Source organism: Pteropus vampyrus, unplaced genomic scaffold (genome assembly GCF_000151845.1).
Source record: "Pteropus vampyrus isolate Shadow unplaced genomic scaffold, Pvam_2.0 Scaffold356, whole genome shotgun sequence".
Taxonomy (NCBI): domain Eukaryota; kingdom Metazoa; phylum Chordata; class Mammalia; order Chiroptera; family Pteropodidae; genus Pteropus; species Pteropus vampyrus.
This window is the reverse complement of record NW_011889137.1, coordinates 131,513-149,650: the sequence shown is the minus strand read 5'-3', so window position 1 is coordinate 149,650 and position 18,138 is coordinate 131,513. Positions and strand designations below refer to the sequence as shown.

The window sequence follows — 18,138 nt, the reverse complement described above, 5'->3', positions numbered from 1 at the left end:
GTGTCCCGTGAATGCTCGCGTAGCCCCGCGCTGGCATGGCCCTCAGAATGTTAAATGCGCAAGTTCGTTTTGTTCTTGTGATGACCTGTGAGGTGGGCGCCATCGGCCCCATTTCCATGTGGAGCATCTGAGAGTCAGGGCAGCTGCTGGTGGTGCCAGGCCCCGGGGGCCACACTGGGCAGCCTCTGAAAGGGAGGCTGGCGCGACGGCCAGGCTGAGGGGCCCTGCGGCCCCAGCGGACGGCCATGGGGTCTCAGGCTCTGCCTCCCCACCCTCCTCACAGGTGGATGGGGACATCCCTCCTAGGGTGAAGAAGGATGCCCATGAGCTCATCCTGGACTTTATCCGCTCCCGGCCCCCCCTGAAGCAGGTACTGCTCCATGTCTCCCCCTTCCCGCTCCCCACGACAGGGCAGCCCAGCGGTTCTGCTGGGGGAGCTGCCGGGGCTCTGTCCTGGGCTGGACTCCCATCTGCTCCCTGCTCCCCCCAGCTCCTGGTGGCCTCAGACAGGGCTCCTCCCTGCTGCGGTGGGCCGGGTCTGGCGCCCCCTACCGTGCTGCCGCGCCCCTGCAGGTCTCCGAGCGGAGGCTCCGCCCCGTACCCCAGAAGCAGAGGACCCTGCACGAGAAGATCTTGGAGGAGATCAAGCAGGAGCGGAGGCTGCGCCCAGTGGGGGCCGAACGCTGGGGCGGCCGGGGTGAGCGAGTGACGCCCTCCCTCGCCCGCCCCCCCTCAGTTCCCGGCGCCCCCCTCACCTCCTTGCCTCTCCCAGAGTTCGGCTCTCTGCCCTGCATCCTCAACGCCTGCTCTGGGGACGTCAAGTCCACTTCCTGCATCAACCTGTCCACCACGGATGCGGGCAGCGGCGCCCCACGCCCGCGGCCCCGGGTCCTGCTCAAAGCGCCCACCTTGGCAGAGATGGAGGAGATGAACACGTCTGAGGTCAGAGCCCACAGGAGAGGCCGGGGGTCGGGGACGAGGACGGGAGAAACAGCTGCGTGGGGCCCACTGCACGGGCCTCCGGTGGTGCCGGCCTGTGAAGCCGGTGGCCTGCTATGGGGCTGGGCCTGCCCTGGGGGCGAGCATGGGGGCTCCAGGACCCTCCCCTGTCCCGGGGGCTCCGAGCCCTGTGCCCCTAGCACCGGAAAGGCTGAAATGGAGCTGTCGGGCTTCCTGGGGCTGGGAGCGGGCGCCCCCTGGTGGGCGTGGAAAGCTCCCGTCCCAGCGCGGCCTCCCGCCTTGTCCTGGCTGCCCTCTGAGCCGGGAGCACCAGGGCGGTGGCCATCTCAGGGGGCTCTGCCTGACACCAGACCTGTCCTCCCTGTACTGCCTGGAGGCTGCAGGGAAGGCTTTGGTTTGGTGGGGGGGCACTTGCCTTCCACTGTCCAGAGGACCGGCTGGGCAGTGGGTAGAGGATGGGTAGAGGTGGCCTCTGTGGACCCAGCAGCACCGCGTGTCCTGCGCCTTGGCCCGGGAATGGGCAGGCAGAGTGGTTAGGGTCGGGCTGGGTCTGGTGTGTCCGCAGGAGGAAGAGTCCCCATGCGGGGAGGTGACACTGAAGCGAGACCGCTCTTTCTCAGAGCACGACCTTGACCAGCTCCGGAGCGAAGCGCTTGCAGGCCTGCAGCCGGCCACTCAGCCCCCCGGAGGCTCGGAGCCACGTCGGGTCCGTGCGGGCAGCATGCACGCCTGGAGGCCCTGCGCCCAGGAGCCGGGCAAGTGCTGCCTCACCCCGTCTTCCTTGCCGCTGTCCTGTGGGTGCAGAGCCCCTTGCCTTCCCGAGCAGGCAGCACCCAGATGGTACAGAGCTCGTCCTGCACAAGGGTGCCTAACGTTCAAGCCCAGACGGCCCTCATCACCTCGGGCAGGCACACCCCACTTCTCCAACTTGAAAGTGTCTTTACTAGACTCGTAGTCCACATTTACTGTAAACGTATTTTAAAACTGTTCAAAAATTCCCACAATCCTCTTATAGAGATAATCACTGTTAACATGCTGGTATATAGCAGCAAGCTGGGTGGGTGGGTAGATGGACAGGTGGCAGTTGGAGGATGGGGGACAGAGGGACAGATGGACAGATGGATGACCGACAGAGCCTTCTAGTTTTTCTTCGTTTGTTTCTGTCCATGGAGATGCGTCCATTCCACTCCAGGCCCCCTGCCTGGTGGTCCAGGGGGTGGGCTCTGGGGCTGCACTGCTTGAGGTCCAGTGTAGGCTGCGCCCCTCACCGGTCCTGTGATTCGTATCCTGTTGGAGCCTCACTCTCCTGACCCGTCGAGCAGGACGGAGCACCGTGCACACAGCAGTTCTCCGGTGTAAAGTGCAGGGCGTGGGGCCAGCAGAGCAGGAAGGTGCCACGTGGCCGGCACCGCCTGTGGTTTGCTTGGCCTGCACTGCAGCCGCCGTGGGGCTCCCGCTGTTGGCTCGTTTGTGGGCCTCAGACCCCTTCAGGGGTCCCTAAGGCTTGCTGCATTGCATTGGCCCCTGGCGTGGGTGACACGCTCTCCACGTGACCTCTGCCTGGTTAACCCACCCCCGAACACCATGAAACCCCCGCTGTCCCCTGCCGCCTGGCAGGCCGTCTCACTCGTCCCCCGGGCACCGCCCCCCACACTAGCATTCTGCCCGGTCGTCCTGACAAGGCCTCCGTGCTCTTCCTCCAGGCTTCTCCCCTGTGAGCGTCCAGTCCCAGCCTGACCCCAGCTCCTCCCAACATGGTGACTTGGGCTCAGCAGAAGACAGGCCAGAGGCCTCTGTGGCCCCAGACACCAGTCACCTGTGGCTGGTGAGTGAGGGAAGCATTGCCATCCGGGGTGGCTGGGGTGGGGGTGCCTCCTGAGCACACACTGTCACCCTCCTCAGTACCAGGCTCCATCCAGAGCCTTCAGTGGGGCTGCTGGGTCTGCGCTTGAGCCTCTGCGTGTGGGAGGCTGGTCTGTGCTGCCGCCTTCTGGGCCTTTTGGGCACTGCGGCCCCCGGGACAGAAGGACCTTGCTCAGAGGACACCTGTGTCTGATCTTCTCAGCCCCAGCTCTCTGGCTTAGGCAGGGGACAGACCCGGGCGCCCTGTGCCTCCAAGGCTTCGTGATGTCATGGGAGAGCAGTTCCATCGGGTCGAGGCCTGGGCTCCGGTCTCGACTCTGCCACTGCACGGCTTACCCTCTCTGCCGTGAAACTGTCTGACTTGTGATTGTGTAGAGCTGACACTTGTTGGTACTTCAGGGGCGCACTTGGAACTGAGTGCTGGTGTGGGACCATAGTGAGGGTGCCGGGGAGCCACTAGGCACCTTGCCGGCACGTGGAGAGCTGTCGGTGGCATGGTCTTTGTCGTCATTTCCTCAAAGTTTAATCAGGAAGCTCAAATGAGAGACGTTAAAATGCTCTGGGGAGGGTCAGTGCTGCGCAGACATGAGGCAGGTCGCTGCTGATCCCCAGCTACATGCAACGCCTGCCTTTTGAGTGCTGTGCTTGTCATCACTGCTGCATGGACAATCGCCCTGAACTCAGCAGCTTAAAACAGCAAGCTGTTATCATCTCACGCTAAGGGTTCGGAACCCCGAGGTGGCTCGGCAGGGTGGCCCAGCTCAGTCCCCTCGAGGGGTTGCAGCTGGAGTGTCAGCCAGCGCTGCCATCTCATCTGGAGGCTCAGGGGGCTGCAGGGCCCTCCCAAGGCAGGACAGCTGTGGGCAGCGGTCTCCGCTCCACTCCACGTGGACCCTCCATGGGCAGCCTGAGTGTCCTCACAATATGGTGGCTGGTCCCCCAGAGCACATGGCCAGGCAGAGGCCACAGTGTCTTTACGACCAAGTCTCTGAAATGACACTGTCATTTTCATCTTAATCTGTTCATTAAAATTGAGTCACTAAGACTATTCTCTGGGGACCACTTCTTGAAGAGAAATATATCGAGGAATGGGGGACATATTTTAAAGTGACAAGTCCCATGGTGTCAGTCTCAGGTCTTGAGAGGGCTTTCTGAGAGGTCTGGCTGTCAAACCTCAGCAGACCCCAGTGGCCTCGTCCCCAGTCTGAGCACATGCTCAGGGCCCAGTCCCAGGAACAGGCTGCTGGCCCCTTTGCACCCAACATAAGATCTCTTGGCCAAGTTTGCTGTTAGTGTAGTATCTGTAGGGTGTTGCTCAAATACAAACAGCATCACCAAGCCATTGGAAGTAGACATCAGAAGCCGGAGGACCTGATGCTTCAGGCCAGAGTGGAGAACTGTCCCCAGGGTCACACAGTAGGATGTACTCAGCAACCCTGCACAGGGTAATCCACGGAAAATCGGAAACAGGACTCCTGTCATCGTGGCATGCTCCCACTGCCTCATCTCAGTCGCTCAGTTCCGCCTTGGTGCTGGGCACGGCGCTGCTGGACCTCCACATTCCCTCGATGGGGCCGAAGGACAGCCGCACTTCGCTGAGGAGGAGCTGAGGCTTCAAGAAGCCACGTTCTAAGCTGGGCTCTAAGGGACAGGAATTGTACTCACCGTGATGGCCCAAAGGGTGGGTGGTGACGACAAGTCGGACATGTGCTACCTGCAGGCGGGCACACTCAGCCCCCTGAGCGGTGAGCACTGAGTGAGGCAGGTACAGGAGGGTCCCAGGGCCCTCAGCTGCCGGGGAGGAGGTTCTTGGAGGAGGGGCGCTGGACCTGGGGACCCTGTTTGGTTCTGGTTGGCTGAGGTGTGTGTGTGCAGGTGGGGGACAAGGCAGGAGGCGGACATGCAGGTCTGGGAGCACTGTAAACAGGATGAGCCGAAGGCTCGCATGAACAGTGTGGTTGTCCAGGGGCCAAGGCCGGCCGAACAGCTGGGCAGGGCGAGGCCATGGAGCTCTGCCCACAGCAGCAAGACCCCTCACGGAGGCCGTGGGGCTCGTGGGGCCCCAGGCGTGGTGAGGTGAGGGCCAGGGCATTTTAGGAAGCGCTGAGCCTGGGTAGACTGAGGCCAGGCAGAAGGCGTGGTCGTCGGGTGCGGGGAGGGGCTCGTGGAGAGGCTCCCGGAAGGCCTTGCGCCTGAGTCTGGAATGGGCACCAACCCCTGGACCCTCCCGCCAGGAGTTCAGCCACCCCGTGGAGAGCCTTGCTCTGACGGTGGAGGAGGTGATGGACGTGCGCCGGGTGCTGGTGAAGGCCGAGATGGAGAAGTTTCTGCAGAACAAGGAGCTCTTCAATAGCCTGAAGAAGGGGAAGGTGAGGCGGCCCGGCCCCGGCCTGCCCTCTCCGCGGGAGTCCGGCTGCGGGCGGGGCTGGGCCTGGCGAGGTGCGGACAAGACTGGCCTCTAGCAAGGCCTTTCTTACAGATCTGCTGCTGCTGCCGGACCAAGTTCCCGCTGTTCTCCTGGCCGCCGACCTGTCTCTTCTGCAAGAGGTGAGCCTTCTGCAAACAGCTTGGCTGTCAATTAAGGGAAGGACGAGGTAAGGAGCCTCTAGGACAGCACTGTCCAGCAGAACCTCCTGTCATATCATGCATCATGGCTCATGCAACTAAGGAACAGAATTTTTAATTTAATGTAATTTAATTTTAATAGCTAAGGGGCTCCTACTTTCAGCCAAGGTGGGGTAACAGGCACCTTCCACCTGAAATAACCAAAAAAAAAATGAGAATAAAAACAAAAGGCAACAAGCATGGAACAATGCCTTTGAGGACAGTGGACATCAGGCGACAAACGGCAGGAAGGTGGTGAGCCCTGTGGCTGCCTCCAGGCATGAGCTGAGGCCCCAGGGAGACCAGGGCAGCTGGAGCCCATGCAGACTTCCAGAGAGAGCCTCAGAGACGTGCTGTGGGTCCCCCGAGAGTTCAGCGGGGTATCGGTCAGCATGTACCTGCAAGCAAAGTACTGAAAGCCGGAAAAATCACCCTGAAGCAGGGACTGGCAGATGCCATGGGCCACAAATGGCTCATTGCCTGTTTTATGGGGACACAGACTCACCTATTTATTTATGTCGTTCATTTTGCCACACCTAAAGCATTTACCAAATCACCCTTTACAGAAAAAATTTACTGACGCTGTCCTAAAGGTTCAAAGGAATAGTGACAGGGATGGTATCTGCTCCCACCAGCCACAGTGGGAATGTAACTCATGGCTACTGAGTGGAAGACACAGAACATCTTGCCTCACTAGTGGGGAGTAAGTATGTAACCTGAGCATTGCTCCAGACCTAACAAATCACAAAAGCAAACCTGAAACGACCGAACTGTTCCCGAGCATGTTAACTGCTTCCCAGAACAGAGCTCAAGAACAGGAATAAAAATATCCAGCACCCAGCAAGATAACAGCAGGCGCATTGAGAAGCAGGAAGACATGACCCACGATGAGGAACTCGGTCAAAATCAGCCAGAACTGAAGCAGATGTGAGAATTAGCAGATGAGGACAGTGAAAGCTTTGGACTGCATATGTTCAGAAAGTTCTGAGAGACATGGAAGATACAAAGAAGACACAGATCAGACTTCTAGACATGAACACTGGAGTGTTTGGGATGACATTTACTCCGGGTGATATTAATGGCAGGTTAGACATCCAGAACAACATGCAGAAGAAAAGGTCAGTGAACTCTAAGACGTAGCGATAGAAACTATACAAATACCAAGAAAAGACAGAATTCTAAAAATGAAAAAGGTGTTGTGAGTTATGGGATAATGTCAAGAAACCTTATTTTTAACATCTCCAAAGGAGAAGCGGTGCACAAAGAACGCATTTAAAGAAATAAGCTAGAAAAGTTTCAAAATTTGATGAGAAATATAAACCCACAAGAAACTCAATGAGTCCCAAGTAAAAAGAAACATGAATAAAATCACACCAAGGCACATATTAATCAAAATCAGTGATAAAGAAAAATTCTTAAAATCGGCCAGTACACAAAGACATGATATGTGCAGAGGACAGACAGAGGTGACTGCAGACTTTTCATCAAAAGGAGGCAAGCAGGAAGACAGTGGAACATCCCCCCAGCGCTGAAAGAATTCATATCCAGCAAGAATATGTTTCAGAAACAGAGACACAACCAAAAACATTTCCAGAAATACAAAAGCCAGCAGACTCACACTACCACAAAGGTTAAACAAGCTCCTTCACATAGAAGGAAAGTGACACCACGTGGGAATCTGAATCCACACAAAAGACTGAAGAGTGACAGAAGCAGCAACTACTTAGACAAACATGATGTTATTTTCTTATAACTCTTTAAAAGGTAAACCAACAACTAGCACCCAACAACAACAAAAAATTCAGTGTCTGGCATCCAAAGATTACCAAGCTTGTAAAAAAATTTAATAACAACGTATGTTGAGGCTTAGAACATATCTGTAAATAAAAAGTTATCGTAACGACAGCATCAAGGCCAGGGAGGGGGGGACATCAGAAATGTACAATTGCGAGTTTCTAATCCTCTGCACGAAGTGGTAAATATTACTCGAAGGTAGACTGCGATAGGCTAAAGACACATACTGTAAGCCCAAAAGCAACCACTAAAATAACAAAATGGAGGACTAGCTTATAAGTGAGTGAAGAAGGTAAAATGAAATCATACGCTACTTCGTTAATACAGAAGTCAGAAAAAGGAAAAGGGAACGAGAACAAGTAGGACCACAAGAAAACAAACAGCAAGATGACAGACTTAAACCCAACGGTTTCAATAATCGCATTAACTATAAATGGTCTGAACAACATAGTTAAAAGGCAGAGTTTCCAAGACTGATCCTGGAAAGCAAGATGATCTGCTACCTACAAGGCATGTACTTTAACTAAAAAGACACCACCCGGTTAACAGGAGGGTGGAGGAAGATGACACCGTGCCGACACTGTGCCGACACCGCGTAAAGAGAGCTCGAGTCGCTACGTTCACGTCACAGGAAGCAGATGGCGAGCAGAGGCTGTTACCAGAGGAGACGGGGGAAACACTGAGCCTGACAACAGAGATTCAAAACCTACGGAGCAAAAACAGATGAGGCTGCAGGGAAAACAGGGAAATCCGCAATTACAACGAGAGATTCCAATACTCTTTTCTCAACAATTGATAAAACTCGTAGACAGGAAAAAAGCTAAGGATGTGGAAGATCTGAACCACACTATCGACCATCTTGATCTAATTGACATTTATACATGGAAGAAACAGCAGCAGAATACACAGACATTCACCAAAATATTCCATATTCTGGGTCAGAAAACAAGTCTCAAAAATGTAAACGGACTCAAGTCACACAAAGTCTGTTCCCTGACCACAGTGCAATAAAATTAACTCAGGTTTGTTGATGACAGATTAATCGTGGGACATCCACGCAAGAGAACATGGCCCTTGTTTTAAGAAATGAACTTGGACAACGTGTATTAATGTGGAGAAGAGCTCTTGGTGCATTTTGCTTATTTTTATTTTAAACGCGCGCTTTTGTTAGTATGTGCTTCCATCGGGAGCGTGAAGGCTGCATCGCTAGCGGCTGCATCACTAGCGGCTGCATCAGGGTGGGCTTTAGGGGAGCAGAGCGTCTTTGTCTAAGTCACAGTTATATTGTTCGGATTTTTACAAGAAGGTATTTACTTTTGAAACCAGGTGTGGGGAATAAAAAAATGTGCATTGCTGCTCAAAGCTGAGCCCCTCGACCAGGGCCCCTCTGGCTAGATGGCACTCTTTGGTGGGGAGTGGGCACACCCCAGCATGGAGGCCGGGGGACATCCTGCGAAGGAGCCAGGACGGTCAGAAGCGGACCAGATGTAGAACTGAGTGAAGGAAAAGTGAGATTCTAGAGTAAGATGGAAGCAAAATGCCGAAGTAGCCAGGAGCCAGCGCAGGGCAGGGACCGACTGGCCTGGCAAGCATGCTGGGGACACGGAGGCCACAGGCAGCTGTCTCCGTGGCCTCGTCACAGCTGACGTTCCTCCCTTTTTTCCCTTCCAGAGCCGTCTGCACTTCCTGTAGCATAAAGGTGAGGATCACTTGGCGTCTGAGTGAGGCCCCCAGGTGTCTCAGGTGTCCTACTGCCTGATGGCTTGTCCAGGAGTGGCGGGTGGCAGGGTGGCACGGGGCTCTGCCGCCTCCTGTGAGACCACCCCACCCTCATAGTCACTTGTCAGTCACCTCCTCCCTCTGGGCAGGATCCCTTCCTACACATCACGAGGTTGTGCAGGTTTTAGCCCCTTGTAGGTGGCCTTCCTTAGCATTCCTTATCGGGACGGTTCCAAGAAACCCCTCCCGTCCCCTCTACAAGTCCCACCCCCCCAACGCCACGACATCCCGGAGAGGCCTTTAGAGCAGTGTGGGTGTCTGCGTACCCACACATACACTGAGATAAGTGGCTCATGACGGTTAGACGTGTGTCACCCCATTGTGCCTCAGCCCAGAAACCAGAATCTGCTTTAGAGGGATTTCCGGCACCGCTGTTTTCAAACCCTTCGCAGCCTGTCACTGGGTGGGGGACGGATCTACCCCTCTCCCCCGTCAGCGGCGAGCCTCCCGCACGTGTCTAGGGTGCTGCCAGGAGGCCTCCAGGAGTGGCTGCGGGGAAGGAGGCATGCGCACTCAGACCGGGCACGCGGGGCGTCCGGGGAGCCCTCAGGGGCAAAGGGTGGCCTCCAGGCTTGCCCCTGCTGCCACACGACCCAGGGCAGGCGTGGTCCCCGGGGGTGCATGCCTGGACTGTGTCTGTGGGTGCCTGTGTCCACGTGTCCTCTGTATTGTAGATGAAGATGCCTTCTAAGAAGCTTTCACACATACCTGTCTACACGCTGGGCTTTGAGAGTCCGCAGAGGACGTCAACCGCCAGAAGCGTGCCAGCACGGAGAGGTGGCTTCCAGTGCGTCCCCGTGCTCTCTGCTGGCGTGTGCAGGGGCGGCTTAATGGCTGGGACGCCCCCAGGAAACAAATCCAACGCAGTTTTGAGGCACAGCAACCTGGGGGGCCCTGGGGACTGAGCAGTATGAGACGGAAAGCGAGCGGGTGGCCGGGGCCCAGGCCCGGGGTCCCTCTCCAGGAACAGCTGGCGCCAGGTGCATTTTGTCCAGCACGTTCACTCCAAAGCCTGGACGCCTGATGCAGGGTGGGGGAGTGGACGGGGGCGGAGGGTGGCCCCTGACGGCCCTTCCCCCCATCAGGTCCCTGCAGGGGCCGCCGTGGCGCAGCGTGGAGGAGGAGTTCCCGCACATGTACGCCCACGGCCGCATGCTGAAAGACGTCTGCAGTGACTGCACCAGCTTCGTGGCCGACGTTGTGTGCTCCAGCCGCAGGAGTGTGGACGCCCTCAATGCCACCCCTCGGCGAGCCCGCCAGACCCAGTCCCTCTACGTCCCCAACACCTGGACTCTCGACTTCAAGTGACAGCCCTCAGGAGCCGGGCCAGGCCTGACGCGGGCGGGGAGCTCACGGTCCAGGCACAGCGGCGCTGCCGGCCACCCTCCTGAGTGCACATGAACACGCACAGCCGCGGACATGTTTATGGGACGTACACACAGCCTACATATTTATATACGAGTTCCCGGCCCGAGTCCCCCCGGGGTCAGGCTGACTTCCAGGACTCTCCCTAGGGAGGCTGTTTCCTCTCAGGATCCTCGGTGGGGGGTGGGGGGGTGGAACAGGACAGGAAGGAAAGCAGGTGGGAGGCAGAGCAGAGGAGGTGGGCTCGGGAGGCCCTGCCCTGGTGTTTGGGTGCACGTCCAGGCGGGGATGAGGGGCCTCGGTCCCCGGGGACTGCCTGAGGGGGCTGACAGTCTCCCAGGCAGATATTGCACAGCCATCCCCTTGGGAGGTCTAAGGCCACGCCCACTCCCTGCCCGACGTTCACGCCCTTCAATGCTTTCGGTCCCGTACCGGGAGGAGCCCTGTAAAAGTGTATTCACAGCCACTCTTGGCCTAATAAAGGGGCTCTCCATCTCCCGCCTGAGGTGTGAACCAAGGACCCCTGGCCACAGCAGAGGGTGTGTCCTGCAAGGGCGAAGCTGGGCTCAGAGGGGCCTCCTGCACCCTGGTGCACGGTCAGGGTGCCTATCGTGGGACCCAGGTCACTGCCACCCCCTCTGCCCAACTTCGCGGTCTGGCTACAGAGTTGCAGTGGAACACCTGCCAGTTTGGGGGACCCTCTGTTCCCCAGGCAGACAGCTGCTGTGGGGCTTGCAGGTGGGGCAGCTCCACCTGGTCTTCAGGAGCACAGGGGGCCCTGCCTGCCCACGTGTATCAGGAAGTGGCTTTTGTGTCACCCATCCTGCGGAGGAGGAAACAGATTCAAAGTGTCAAAGGAATTTGGCTAAAGATGTACACAGTTTTAGCTGGGGCCTCAACCTAGGCCTACTGGACACCAGGCTCTAATGCCTGCCACATAGACATGTGCCCGGAGGTGGCCTGAGGCCCAGGACCGGGGAGAAAACACCAGCTGAGGCCAGGAAACCCAGCATGGCTCGGGGCAGCCAGTGAAAACAGCCAGGCGCCAGCACGAGTCTGAGCACTGCACGGGCCGCGGGCAGAACTGTTCCTGGTTACAAGCCAGGGCGGGCGCGGGGAGGGTGTGGGTCGCTCCCAGTCGGAGCCAGCAGCGAGAAAGTGACCGTCCCTGTGGCACCTCCATGAGCCCTTGGGAGGGAGCGCCACCCTCGCCGTTCTAATTCTGAGGGAGAGGAAAGGGGCAGGCAGCACACGCAGGCCCACACTCCCAACGGGGGGGACCCCTGGGAAAGCCCCTGTGAAAATAACCAACACCCATCCGGGACAGCTGGGCTGAGCTGAGAGGCGCCCACACAAAGCTCAAAGCCTGGTTAGGTGACTGGTTCCTCGGTCTCGTTGCTGTCCTTGGTGCTGCCGGGCCCGCCGCCTGAGCCCTGGAGGTACATTGGCAGAGCAGTCAGCCCACCGAACCAGGCCCTGCGTCTGCCTCGCCTAATGTGGATCTTGACGAACGAAGGTCACTAACAACTTTACAGTCAAACTCCTAGGGGTACGGGGAGAGACTCAAGTTGAGTTGCCTGTTCAGGGAAGGTGGCACTCAAGTCGGGCCTGATGCCGCCTCCCTCAGTGTCACACGGCTGCTGTCTTGTGAAGGGCAAAGCAGAAAGCAGCTCCAGGCTGAGGCTCCCCAAGTTCCCGACCGCAGGCAAGGCAATAAGCCTGCATAAACTGGTCACGCCACTGGACCAGGAGTGACAATAAAATCTGTTTACCAAGCATGGTCCCAAACAATCAGAAGGGACAGGAGGATGTTGGCCTGGAGGTCCCGCCTGTGCTGGGCGGAACCCTTCAGTGGCTGGACTGCAGGAAAGGGGGTTTCTAGGGGATTTTAGGGGAGTGGCTGGGGTTGGGACACGTGGGGAGCCTGAGGCAGCAGCTATGTGCCCGCCTGCGTGAAGTATCTCACGGTCCTGGTTGCCAATACGGACTGACAGACCAGTCACGCGTGCAATCGGGCACGTGCGCGCACGCACAGGCACGAACTTATAGGAACTGTGGAACCGCTGACAGGAAGGCAAACCCGATTCCACCTGGGCCGGTCACTGATTCCCAGCTTCCTTGCCTGTGAAAGGGGGCGGGGGTACCTACGCCGCAGGACGGGGTAAGAATTTAGTAGGGTGCTTGGCCTGGCTCCATGGAGACAGCCATCCCCACGCTTAAGGCTGCCCTCTCCTCTCCTGTCGCGGAGGGAGGGGGCCTTACCCCATGCCAGGTCATCTTGCTGTCGCATCTGGACCCGCGCAGTGCGGTTCTCAGTCCTGCCTGCGCATTTTAATCCCCGAAGAGATTTTTAAAATCCGACGCCCACCTCAGAGTCTCCAGGGCTAGAGCCTTTGTCTTTATTGAAAACACCTCCCAGGAGGCTGGGCTGCACGGCAGAGTGCCATACTTAGTCGCACAGGCATCCCCCGGGGAGTGTTAATGACGGACGGCCCCTAAGGTTCGGTGTCCGTCGCCGGAATCCCGAGGTGGGGGTTGTCCAGGACGCCGCAGCTTTGGGATGTGCTTATTTATAATGAGGGAGCTGACTCGCCTGCAGCAGTGGAGACAGACTGGGGAGTCACAGGCGGGGCGTGCAGAGCGGGGACTAGGGCCCTCCAGGTCCCTCCCGCTGTCACCTGCGCGCTGTCACCTGCGCACCGCCACCCGGAACGCCCCGCAGCCGTGCGCCCACCTGCGCGCACCGCACCCTCACCTGGCCCCACCTGCATGTTCCTCCGCCCCGCCGGCCCGAACTCGAACAGGGTCTCGGTCCCGGGTGTAGGAAGCTCGGAGCCGGTGCGCCCCTCTCCCCCGTCCCAGCGCGACATGTCGCGGACACGCCTCCTGAAGACTCGGAGACACCTGACGTGGTGGCACCCAACTCGCGCGAGAGCTCGTCCGGACACGCCCGCCCTCCTCTGATGCCACCGCTGACGGGGAGGAAGTCGCGGACCGCCGCAGCGCGCAGACGCGACACGCCAGCCTCGCGCCAGCGCGCCCTAAGTGCGCAGGCGCGCCGCCCGCTGTCTTTTCTGCTCTTCTCCCAGTCCCCAGACGTCACTGGCCGTTGGGTCCTATGTCGCGACGGGCCCTCCGGAGGCTGAGAGGGGAACAGCGCGGCCAGGAGCCCCTCGGGCCCGGCGCCCTGCAGTTTGTCCTCCGTGATGACGATGATGCGGAAGAAGAAGGACCAAAGCGGGGTCCAGGTGGCCGGCGTCCCCAGGGCGCAGGGAAGGAGGGCGTCCGTGTCAACAATCGGTTCGAGCTGGTGAGGAGAGGGGCTGCCTGGGCTGGGGCGGCGTGCGAGGTGGGTCTGCGCGGGGCGAGGCCGTGACGTCACGGGGCGGGGCGGCAGGGGCGTCTGGGCTGCCGCGGGGAGGGCGGGACGAAGGGAGTGGGCGGTGGCGCGAGGTCACAGGGGCGTGGTAGTGGGCGTGGCCACGTCCGGTTCCGGCCGCGGCGGGGTGGGGGGTGCAGTGGAGTGGGCGTGGCTGCCCCTTTGGGGCGGGGTCTTAGCGCGGGTGGGCGGGGGCTTCACGCTAAGGGTCTTGGGGGTTCCTTACCTTAGTTTCCATCTCCACGCCAGGCACTTGCAGGGTCTTTACAGACACGCTCCTTTACTCTTCACCCAGAACTTGGTGTCTCGCTCATCACTGATTCCCCCACAGCCCGGTGTCCAGCAGCGAGACATAGCCCAGTAGATGTGAACTGAAGGAATAAACTCCCACCGGCGTCTCCTTAGCGCTGGCCTCAGTCCGTAACTTTGCATGTGTGTGCATCACTTTTTTCTCGCTCCTCTGACCTCCTTGTGGGGCAGGTAATGTGCGTTTTGCTTACCTCATATCTCCAGCACCGTGTGCCTGATGCATGGTAGGGACACGGTGGCTGTTTGCAGGCTGGTTGAACGCAAAGCAGTAGGCCTGAAGGTCGTGAGAAACCAGCGACCCTTTGTAAGCGCTCTCGCGGTCTTGTAGTTTCTCCCAACTTCTCGTGAAGTTGCCAGGTTAAGGCGCCTATCATAAATGGTGTGGGCGTGGCTTAGCGGTGCTCGGCGCCCTCTCTTGGTGAGAGAGCCTCACCTGGTAGTTTCCGGTGGCGCTGGGACTGACGTCCGTTCCTCAACTTCTCACATGCCCCTCTTACTGAAGGTAACTCCCTATCCTCCACCCTGTTTCTTGTCATTTCTTTCTTTTTAATTGTTTAATCATGGCAAATTCCAGACATGCAAAAGTGGAGTAGCAGAGTTAACCCTGGCGGCCCATCACCTGGCTCCCACAGCTGTCCGTCCGCAGCCAGCCATATCCCCCAAGACTTCCATCACATCGTTTATCCTTAAATTTGCCAGTAGTTTTTCCAACTTATTTCAAAACACTCGTCTTCTTTCTCACCCCTCGTTGACAGACTGAGGTCGGTCAGTGCATGCTGGAGCCACATGCCATGTTCCTAGGCCTTTGAGCAGGTGGCACCTTCTTCTTGCCTACCCTCTCCACAGCCACCCCCCACTCCCGCCCCTTTCTCCCTGGCAGTTATAGGACATACTGTACCATTACCTGCGTGGTCTTTTCATTTCGTGTTGCTTGTCTCCCACTGCTGGAGTGTAAGCTTCACTGTTCCCTAATGTGTCCCCATTGCCCAGGGCAGTATCTGGCCCCCAGTGGGTGTACAGTGAAGCTACTGCAGGAGTCAGTGTTTCCTCTGCGAAGACCAGCAGCTACTGTCACCTGTCAGTGTGTGCACCTGGGCTTTGGAGTCAGAATGACATAGGTTTGAATCCCAACCCCACCTCTTCATAGCTGTGAGAATTTGGGCAAGATACCTAATGCAAGCTTTGGTTTCCATATTTCTTGGGGATGATCTGATTTATCTCATACGGCTATCCTGAGGAATAAGTCAACTAACGTGTGCTGGGCACATGGTCAGCACTCAACAAATGTAAGCGTTAAGGGGTGTTGGAAACCCAGTGATGGTGTAGTAGAACTTAAGTAGGATGTGTGGCCTTTCACGTTTTTACTCAGAAACGTCCCCGGGGCCTCCTCTCCTGGGGAGACCGAGCGGAGAAGCCTCTCCTTTGTTACATCAGGGCTCTGACTGTCCTCGCTGCTGCATCTGGAGTGAGCTCCAGCCGTAGACAACAAATCGTTTTACTACTTCATTTGGAGTGGTTTTTAAAAACCAACTTTGTTGAGGTGCCATTTTTATGTGGTAAGTGCAGCTGCTTTCATTGTATAGTTTGAGTTTTGCTGCACGAGATCTGGTGCAAGCATTAAAAATAATGCCGCAGAATAGAATTTTCAGCGCTTGCTGGGTGAAGGACCACTCCGAAGAGCTGATGCGAGTCTCATAAACACACTTTGAAACACTATCAGAATTTATACTGTAACATGGAAAACTTGGCTGTGTAAGTAAGGAGGAGCATTTTTTTACAGATAATTATGTGTGTACGTCTGTTTTCACATGCAATAGAATGGCCGTTCCCTGGAATTCATTTAAATAAATTTAAATTGTGTAAATAAAAAAAGATAAACTTCTTCCAAAGTAACTTTCGGTGTTGGGGCTGCTGTTGTTTGGCTAGAATAAGGATCTGAAATTGTCAAGTGTCATCTTTATCTTTGCTCTCCAGTTGCTTCTGATCCTTTGTTTTAACGGCAGCGAGCAAAAACCCTGGATTCACAGTCACAGAAGCATTTAATCAGAGATGGAATTAGAATGTCCAGAGTTTTTTTTAGCTTTTATTAGCCAAAGTTTAATTTGGCCAAGGATTACCATAAATTTCTAAGTTTCTTCAGGTTAAAATCGTGTCACATCATTTTGTCCTCAAGTCTGTGAGATTATCTTTACCAGGTTGCCATCGTTAATGCCGCTATTAGCGAGGAAAGAATGAATGCATCAGTGTTCCACCTGTAAGGTGGTTCGAACAATGCAAAGCAGTGTGTCTCGTTTTCGGACGTCAGCCGTTTCCGCCTGCAGACAAGTAGGCGAGGCTTCGCCATCCTCGATGGCAGACTGCAGAAGCCGCTCCTCCAGGACTGCGGCGTTGGGGCGGCTCCCCTCTCCCAGGGGGAATGGTGACTCCTCTTCCTTCCAGCTGCCCTTTTAGTGGTGCCCATGGGCCCTGCACTGACAGGCGCTTCTGTACAGAGCGAAAAATCATCTCGGTAAAGCAGGCGGTGTGAGCACACACAGCAGTGGCGGAAACACTGGTACTCGAACAGCCGCTGCCGTGAACAACTAACAGCTGAGCAAATATGTGACGTAGCTGTTTTCAGACACTAGACAGTAAGCCCAGCAGATCTGAGGTCCCCGAGAGAGGAGAAGCAGCTGAGGAGCCCATCGACCCAGCTTTCCAGTTGGAGCACAGGGGACGTGGCGGGGACACAGAGCTGAGACAGATTTGGGGTCCACCAAGTTGGCTGGGTTGGTGGGGCAGGGGCTGGAGAGAAGGGGTTCCGGAAGTCTGCTTCACGTCTCGGGCACGATGCCGTGCTGTGTCGGGCAAGAACCAGCTCTGGGGCAGAGCAGCTGGCAGGGGCTGAGGCCGGCTGCGACCAGCACCCACAGAGGTGAGAAGACACTTGGCTGTCACCCAGCAGAACACAGAGCCCTCGCTGAAAGGCCTCGGCATTTGGTACAGGCTTCAGGAAGGCTACTCCTGAGGACCGGTGCTGCAGTGCCCTCCAATCAAGTGTCGTAGCCCTGCCTTAAGAAAGCTTAAAATAAAGTTTGAAGGGAATGTGCTAGTATGCAAGTAGGTTAACTGCCTGTCTGAACAAACTCCAGTTTCTATTGAGGACAAGGCCCGGATCCAGTCATCCAGCATGTAGCATCATGATGTCAAGCACACACTAAAAATTACCAGACATGTGCAGAGGAAGGGAAATGCCACATAACCAGGAGAAAAGTCATACAGTAGAGACAAACTCAGGAGTGACCAATGGCGAAGTCAGATGCCACTCTAAAACAGCACATACACACAGTTCAAGGGTTTAAAGAAAACCACGAGCACGATAAGGGAGAATCTCAGAAAAATGGAAACTGTTGAAAGAGCAAGTTCAGGGACTGAAAGATACAGGACCTGAAATGAATGATCCGCTCCGGGTCTCAACAGCGGATTAGACACTAGAGAAAAAAGAGTGATCTTGGAAGTTAGGGCAAAAAACTGTCCGACTGTCCAGAAAGGGGAAAAACGGAGTCTCAGTACACTATAGGATAATAACGAGCAGTGTAATGAGCAGTGTAAAGATCTATGGATTTGCTAGACAGACAAGCACAAAATACTCAGGTCTCATCCCTGCCACGTGGCGAGGAGAGCACAGCCAAGGAATACGAGCTTGTCCCTGCTCACTCTCCTTAGACACCTTCCACCCACGACAGCTGCAGACGCGGCGCCTTCGTTTCTAGCAGAGAAAAATCCCCAAGGGCAGTCTGGTCCCAAATTTAGTTTTTAAATTCTCTCAGGGTTGTGGAGTTGGAGTAGAGGTTTGGTTTTCTTTTTTTTTCTTTTTTTGAGCTTTGTATTTTTCAAATGTTTTAAATTGAACATACAGTTTTATTTATTTGGTTTTGGGCTTGAGTGAACCAGACCGGCCCATCAAGTCTGATCCCCAAAGCATGGTGGTTATTGCCCCATATTGGCTGCTTTTATTTGTGGATCGATTTATCACCTGAAGGGCCAGGACTTTTCCAGTGACTTGTACCCATGTCTGCTCTTCCCTTGCCCTGTCTCCTCCAGTG

At 56.3% G+C, this 18,138-nt stretch overlaps 2 protein-coding genes across 2 annotated transcripts in view; both read left to right on the top strand.

The window, feature by feature from the left end:
- Nucleotides 1-10,865, top strand: part of SPIRE2 (spire type actin nucleation factor 2) — a gene marked incomplete at its 5' end in the record, with an annotated part of 27,902 nt that extends 17,037 nt beyond the window's left edge. The window contains 10 exons of the mRNA XM_023522701.1: nucleotides 284-370; nucleotides 574-697; nucleotides 773-942; nucleotides 1,526-1,715; nucleotides 2,664-2,785; nucleotides 5,058-5,192; nucleotides 5,303-5,370; nucleotides 8,893-8,920; nucleotides 9,675-9,787; nucleotides 10,086-10,865. Coding sequence (XP_023378469.1) covers nucleotides 284-370; nucleotides 574-697; nucleotides 773-942; nucleotides 1,526-1,715; nucleotides 2,664-2,785; nucleotides 5,058-5,192; nucleotides 5,303-5,370; nucleotides 8,893-8,920; nucleotides 9,675-9,787; nucleotides 10,086-10,308 — 1,260 coding nt within the window. The remainder of the gene's footprint in view (nucleotides 1-283; nucleotides 371-573; nucleotides 698-772; nucleotides 943-1,525; nucleotides 1,716-2,663; nucleotides 2,786-5,057; nucleotides 5,193-5,302; nucleotides 5,371-8,892; nucleotides 8,921-9,674; nucleotides 9,788-10,085) is intronic.
- A 2,443-nt stretch (nucleotides 10,866-13,308) lies between these two features.
- The window catches only part of TCF25 (transcription factor 25), an 18,141-nt gene continuing 13,311 nt past the window's right edge, over nucleotides 13,309-18,138 (top strand). The window contains exons 1-2 of the mRNA XM_023522700.1: nucleotides 13,309-13,675; nucleotides 16,375-16,378. Coding sequence (XP_023378468.1) covers nucleotides 13,484-13,675; nucleotides 16,375-16,378 — 196 coding nt within the window. The 5' untranslated portion in view covers nucleotides 13,309-13,483. The remainder of the gene's footprint in view (nucleotides 13,676-16,374; nucleotides 16,379-18,138) is intronic.